Consider the following 7,691-nt stretch of genomic DNA (forward strand, 5'->3'; position numbering starts at 1 on the left):
ATTTTTTTTTTGAGACAGACTCTTACTGTGTCGCCCTTAGTAGAGTGCTGTGGCATTGAAGATCACAACAACCTCAAACTCGGGCTCAAGTGATCCTCTTGCCTCAGCCTCCCAAGTAGCTAGGACTACAGGTGCCTATCGAGTCTGGCTCTTGCTCAAACTGGTCTCAAACTCATGAGTTCAAGTGATCCACCCACCTTGGACTCCCAGAGTGCTGGGATTACAGGCGTGAACCATCTGCTGGGCCTCCACATTGGGAAGATTTAATTGACATTTCAACCTACAACCTGGATCTGCTGTGCACACCTTTCCACTCTATGCTTTGAATTCCTTTCAACCCATTCAAATTCTCTCTGCCTCTCATTAGATTTGCTATATAATACATGTTACATTTTCCTTTTTGAAGCAATAAAGGAATTAAAACTAATTGTTTTTAAAAATACTTCTTCATAGACGAGCTAAATTACAGGCACTACACCTGGCTAATTTTTCTATTTTTGGTACAGACAAGGTCTCTCTTGCTCACGCTAGTCTCATACTCCTGAGGGATTCTCCTGCCTCAGCCTCCACAGTGCTAGGATTACAGGCATAAGCCACAAGGCCCAGCCATATACACCAGAGCTGGCGGGTTCTAATCCAGCCCAGACCTGCCAAACAATGACAACTACAACAAAAAAACAGCCAGGGGTTGTGGCAGGCGCCTATAGTCCCAGCTACTTGGGAGGCGAAGGCAAGAGAATCACTTAAGCCCAAGAGTTTGACGTTGCTGTGAGGTGGGATGCCATGTACTCTACAGAGGACGACATAGTGAGACTCTGTCTCAAAAAGTTAAGCATAAAAGAATTTATGCTTAACTTCCCATCACCTAAAAATCCAACAGAAGAAATTGTTTAATATAAAATTAAAATATGAATTGTTATAAGTAATAATATTACATGTATAATTCTCTAAGATGAGAATTAAAATTCTTCATTTTATGTCCTTGTTATACTAAATATGCATTTTTTAATTCAAAAGAGATCAATTTAAATACTTTTCCTTCTTGTTTCCTCTTTCCAGACTCTCTAGCTTTAAAAAGATTAGAATAGCCCAGGCACAGTGGCTCATACCTGTAATCCTGGCACTCTGGCCAAGGCAGGAGGATTACTTGAGCTCAGGAGTTCAAGACCAGCCTGAACAAAGTGAGACCCTCATATTTACTAAAAATAGAAAACTAAGCTGGGCACCATGGCAGTCATCTGCAGTCCCAGCTACTTGGGAGGCAGAGGCAGGAGGATCACCTGAACCTAGGAGCTGAACCCAGGAGTTTGAGGTTGCTGTGAGGCAGGCTGATACCATGGCACTCTAGCCTGGGTAACAGAATGAGACTGTTTCCCAAAAAAAAAATAATAAATAACTTAAGCACATTACTTCTAAAATCATACAAACAATTATAAACAAAAGACTATATAAGCTATATTCATAGTTCCTCTTTTGAAATTGAAAATCAGCCTCCCATCGTATTCTAAAATTCTGTGCTCAAATATATTACAACTCTACCAAACTATATTATAAATAGGATTTGGTTTCTTAAAATGTCTTCAAAGCTTATTTATGTTTCATGGGGAATTTAAAAAAAATTTCACAAGACTGATCTTGTTGACTCCAGAAAATACAGGAAAAATCCTTAGGGGAAAAGCACAATAAAAATGCAAAACAATAACAAAATCAACGATGGCTTTATATTACTAACTTGAGAGAACACTCAAAAATGTTAATGAATATGTAAGTACAGTATAACTATATTTAAAAATTTTTAAAGAATCACAGATTTGCTTTTTTCTTAAATGGATGTGATCTTAAGTCACTTAATCCAATAGCACCCATTTTAAGAAATCTACAGAATTTATCCACGTCTTCCCTCAAAGTATGTCCCTGTAGTCCACTTTAAATTCTTACAACCAAGTACTATACTTCTACTGTTACCAGTTCCACTGCTGGTTCACCATTTCAAGTCTAGTTGCAATAGTTCCTATACGCTTGTCAAAAAATTACATCAAAATCAATCTACGTCTTCCTAATTTTCGCCTACTAGTTTGCCTCCTAAAATAGAATAAATGAATCTATTCTCTCTTCTATTTATGTTTTTGAAATATCTGAAGACAGTCATCATGTCTCTCGCCCTTTTATTGTTCTTCTTTAGGCTCAACATATGCCATAGACTTTCTGTGGGTCTTAGACACACTTTTGGAATACAGTATCATGCCATGTTCCAAAGTAAACTTTATAAAAAACTGCCATTTGTTGAATTTTGGTGTAATATCAAAGAAGAATACTCAGTCAGAAAAGACTATAAAATAATTCTTCCTTTTCCAACTACATACCTATGTGAAGCTGGATGGATTCTCTTCACTTATCTCTATCAAAACACAACAGACTGAAAGCAGAAGCAAAATCTAGCTGTCTTCTAGCATGCTGAAAATCAAATGATTTGCAAAAATATAAAACAATGCCACAAGTCTAATTTTTTTGTTTAGAACATATTTATGCTTCATAAAATTTTAATTTAATTTAAATAAACATATAGTTTATTTTTAAATATTTGATCAGTATTGAAATTACCATTTAGTACCTAAAATAGCAATTATTAAGAGACATAAGCCAGGCATGGTGGCTCATGCCTATAATCTTAGCACTCTGGGAGGCCAAGGCGAGTGGACTGCCTGAGCTCACGGGTTTGAAACCAGCCTAAGCAAAAACGAGAATCCTTTTCTAAAAATAGCCGGGCATGTGGCAGGCACCTGTAGTCCCAGCTACTTGGGAGACTGAGGCAAGAGAATCACTTGAGCCCAAGAGTTTGAGGTTGCTGTGAGCTCTGATGCCACAGCACTCTACCAAGGGTCACTAACTGAGACTGTCTCAAAAAAAAAAAAAAAAAGAGAGAGAGAGATAACTCACATAAACAAAATATCATGGGGTCCTCAACAATTTTTAAGAAAGTAAAGGAGGTTCTGAGACCAAGAAACTAAAGCATAGACAATTTCTCCTGAGATTTCCAGACCTCTATTCTAGTTTTTTCTTTCTCCTCTAATATGTAAATGTGCCTCTGTTAAAAAGGCACCTACCACGTATCTATTTAAGAGCTAGAATCCTTAAACATATCAACTGTCCTCCTCCAGCTCTTGATTTCAAGAAATTAAAGGTCTGCAGGGCTATTTGGTACACCTTTATTCTTAACATCTCATTACTCACTCACCTGGAGACAAGTATTTTAATTCTAGAATTTCTAAGGAATTCGGTCTTTATTTATTTATTATTATTATTTTTTGTAGAGACAGAGTCTCACTTTATCACCTTCGGTAGATAAAGGACACAGCTCACAGCAACTCCAACTCTTGGGCTCAGGCAATTCTCTAGACTCAGCCTACGGAGTAGCTGGGATTACAGGCACCCACAATGCCCGGCTATTTTTTTGTTGCAGTTTGGCCAGGGTCGGGTTTGAACACGCCACCCTCGGTAAATGGGGCCAGCGCCCTACCCACTGAGCCACAGGTGCTTCCCAAGGAATTCAGTCTTTATGAGAACAAAGAGAATAACAGTTTGTCATGCCATCTTTTTGACCAAACTACTTTCACTGTTTTAGAAAAAAAAAAAAAGTAAAACAAATTATTCATAAACGGCAGGATGGCACAGGAAAGAAAATGCAAGTTATTGGCGGCGGTGCCTGTGGCCCAAAGGAGTAGGGCACTGGCCCCATATGCTGGAGGTGGTGGATTCAAACCCAGCCCCGGCCAAAAACTGCAAAAAAAAAAGAAAGAAAAAAATGCAAGTTATTTTGTATAATCAAACATTTGATTCTTAGCAAAACCTCATCAAAAAGCAGGCACTTATCTCAAATAAAAAATAACAAAATCTGCTTATCTAGCCAATTTGATACTAGGTTCCTAGACCTCAACAAAGCAAAATGACCTTTATTTGAAAACAACATTTTTTTTTTTTTGGCAGTTTTTTTGGCCGGGGCTGGGTTTGAACCTGCCACCTCCGGCATATGGGGCTGGTGCCCTACTCCTTTGAGCCACAGGCACCGCCCTATTTGAAAACTTCTTAATTCCTTTACTCCTCATCCCCTTAATCACAGGATTATAGAAGACAAAATATGATAGAGATTACAGGTTTAAAAGATGCAACAGATAATCTAGAATTGTATTGCTGAGCATCTCAAAGACAATTTCAAGACTGATAAAGGAAAAGCTTTGGGATCCACAGGAAAGAAAGCATCTATACTAAATTTATCAGATAAATTTCTAAATTCTAATAGATTTCTAAATCTTATAGAGCTGTATTTCATTGGTAATTAAATAAAACTATGAATATGCGAAAAAGGTAAGAAAGGGTGGAAAGCATCAGAAATACTCAAATTTAGATTTTTGGTTACAAATATGTCAAAACTTCAAAGTAAGTAACTTCTATGGATTCTTAAGGCATTTCTTTAAAAATAGTCGATTTTCAAAGCTAACTTTGCTTAAAAGGAGTTCATCACATAAATTAATATTTATACAAGCACATATACATGTGTATCTCATTGAAGTTTAAATTTTTCTATCATTGCATGTTAAATTTTTCAAGAAACAAAGTTGTTCTTTTCTAGATATATATATATATATATATATATATACACAATTCAATACATTTAAGTTCCATTAATATTAATGGTTCTTACCAGAAGTTAAAAGTTCTCTAAAACTTCAATTTATACAACATATTAACACGTAAACCTTGAAAAGGTGCTAAACACTTGCTAAAATAACTGGGATTCCAGTCAACAGAAAACATCTTCATTTTTGATACTAGGGGTTACATACATGTAATTCCTGTAAACATTAAACGAAATTTGAGAACATAGTTCCAACCTTCATAATGAATATATAAACCTAGAGATAATTAACAGTTTTAACATGCATGCTGGTTGGTCAAAAGGAAATAGCCCACTATGTGGCCATATAGGTATTTGCTGTAAATTGTAACTGTCACAAAAGTATGTCCTATAATTTCATGAATTAACAGAGATTCACTACTTTAGGTTACACAAAAACTACTGTAATCTAACCTGCTAGAAAAAATTCTGGTTGTTTGGAAGTTCAAGCACAATGGTTGCAAGAATTTTCAAACATCAAGAAAAATGGAGAACAATACAAATGAGAAGTTTTTTACATAGTTTAATCTCGGAAATTCACAATCCAAATTTTGTGTCTCCAAAATTCCTAATACTTATAATAGAGGTCAACAGATAATTCAACATTATGTCCTGAGTATCTAGTTCAGGACCTGGGTCACAGGAATAGCTCAATAAATATTCAAAAAAATGAACGAAAGATAAAAAGGCATACCTTTAGGAAGAAACAAAATAAAATCTTTCACAACTCCCAATACTATTTTCAAGCATCTTAATTAAACTACAGACAAAAGTAGAAGCATCTTAAAACATCAATTGCTCTATTTACAAAATACACTTCAAAATATTCATTTACAAATTTTCAAGGTAAAAAGAAAAACCTTCTGATGTACTCAATTTGTGTCGTTCAGTAAATAAACTTTTATCTTCTAATAATGAAAGCTCAGTGTTGGGGTGAGATGAAAGGGGAAAATGTCTGTCAATGTCTGTCAACGTACTCGGCGCGTTTAATGGATGCCATAAATCAAACCTTTCCACGAATTTTCTAGAGCATATTCATGCCAATCTTTGAGCCTATTGTCACTTTCACACATGCTCACAGGAACAAAATGACAAAGAATGCAATGCCTGAACCACGGGCTTCAGGGCACGAAACACTTAGATTAACAATTGTCAAGGTTCTGAATAGTAAATATCGAGAGATTTTCAAAAGAAAGTAATCTCACTGATTCCTCCATAAATTGAAACCTTTAATTTCTTTAAAAGATCCACTAGACAGTTGGACTTTCAGACCTTATTTTGAAAACGTGCCTACAATCTCCTTGGTATTAGACAACTGGGAGTGAAAACCCCATTGACCAATTGCTGATTAATATCGCTAAGCGTTTTCAGACAAAAGAGAGTTAAAACAGACTCCACGCACATTTATTCTTCCCGCATAAATACATGTTCTCCCAAATTTCATTTTATGTCGTACACTAGAGTTAAATACAGCAAGTTAAAATTTTAGTCAAAAGCACGCCGGTGGCTTACAAGCTGTGTAACTGCTACATCTGGTGGCAGCACACTTGCTTGCAAGCCAGAAAACTTAGAAAACAATTGTAACTGATCTGGTGCGTGTTTGCAGTAACCTTTACACAGACATATCCCACAAAACCCACGACCCTGTCTGAGATGAACAGAAGCCTACTTTCAGTAAAAAAAGGTAACGCACAAACACGCAGGAGGCGACGGTGAAGGAGAGAAAGTTGCAACCATCTGGAGGGGTGGTTTTAAAAGCCTGCCCACAAGGCAGTCGGTCGTTGAATTGCTCTGGGGGGCCACACAGGGGATCAAAGTCTGTCCAGATATCTAATTTCAGCCTCTCCCCGCCAAAGGGCAGAGACCCTGCAAGCAGGGGGTACCCTCCAGGTCCAGGGCAGCGAAGCTCGCAGAGGCGGGACCGCCTCTATGGGAGGAGTGCGCGGGGGAAGGGGAGGGGGCTCGAGGACCAATGCTCCAACGCGAGGGAAAACCCACCGGAGACCCGGAGGCCAGAAGGTTTAAGAGTACGGAGTGTACTGGCAAATGGAGCAGAAAGGGGCTCGCGTCCGGGGGGAAGGCCTCCCACCCTCGCAGGACTGGCACCTAGAAAACCCAGGCGAGTCTGTGAGCCTCGCCCCGTCCCCACCAGCGTGCACCCCCCGTCCGCCGCCTCCACCACCCGCAAACCACCACCCACAGCCAGCGCACTACCTCCCGAGAGCCCGGCGGCCTCGCGTCCACCTCGCCACCATCCCCCACCGCGGGGTCGGGCGGAGAAGACCCGGGGGGCACGGGGGCTGCGGCGCAGGCGGGAAGCCCGCGAACCGGAGCGGGCGTGACAGCGCTTACCTTCCCTGGGCCTCCCGGATGGCGGCGTGTGATTCAGCAGGGACCTGGCCGCCACTGCCGAGCCCGGGGTTGGAGACGTGGAGAGCTGGGACCAAGATGGCGTCCCCTCCAAACTTCCACTGCTACTTTGGACACTCATCAAGCTACTTTCTGGGAACCCGACTCCCCCCCTGCGACGGCAGCGGCGGCAACGGCACCGGCACCCGCCTCCGTCATGGCGGGGGCCGCGCTGTGGGCGAGCGAGAGAGCGAGGGCAGGGAGGGGAGAGTCAAGGGGATGGGGGAGGAAACTGAAAAGAGAGGAGGTGGGGAGGGAAGAGGTGAGGGAAGGAGAGGAGACAGGGAGGAGGGAGAGGGGGAGAAGCGAGGGAGCGAGCGGGCGCGCCGGAGAAGAGGCAGAGGAAAGGAGCGCGGCGGTGGAGGCGTCGAGGGGGCGCCCGCCGGAGCAGGGGTCGGAGCGCGGGCGGAGCGCGGGCTGCGCCGGCCGAGAAGACTTCCGCGGGCGGAACCTGCCGGCACCTCTGCAGTGCGTCGGCCCTCGGCGTCGCCCGGGTGGTGGCGGCGGGCGGTGGGTGGCGGCTGAGGCGGCGGGGTAACCTCTGCATCAGTTACAGGCGGCGGCGGCGTCACGCGCCGCCTGTGCAAACACTATCGCGAGGCTCCTGCGC

The 7,691-nt window shown here is 41.7% G+C and overlaps 1 protein-coding gene across 2 annotated transcripts in view; it reads right to left on the reverse strand.

The window, feature by feature from the left end:
• TLK1 (tousled like kinase 1) overlaps nt 1-7,165 on the reverse strand; it is a 140,035-nt gene extending 132,870 nt beyond the window's left edge. For both annotated transcript variants that reach the window (XM_053598096.1, XM_053598095.1), the window contains exon 1: nt 7,025-7,165. In XM_053598096.1, the coding sequence (XP_053454071.1) occupies nt 7,025-7,163 (139 nt within the window). In that variant the 5' untranslated portion in view covers nt 7,164-7,165. The remainder of the gene's footprint in view (nt 1-7,024) is intronic.
• Nucleotides 7,166-7,691: the final 526 nt, after the last annotated feature.

This window comes from Nycticebus coucang, chromosome 7 (genome assembly GCF_027406575.1).
Source record: "Nycticebus coucang isolate mNycCou1 chromosome 7, mNycCou1.pri, whole genome shotgun sequence".
NCBI classification, from domain to species: Eukaryota; Metazoa; Chordata; class Mammalia; order Primates; family Lorisidae; genus Nycticebus; species Nycticebus coucang.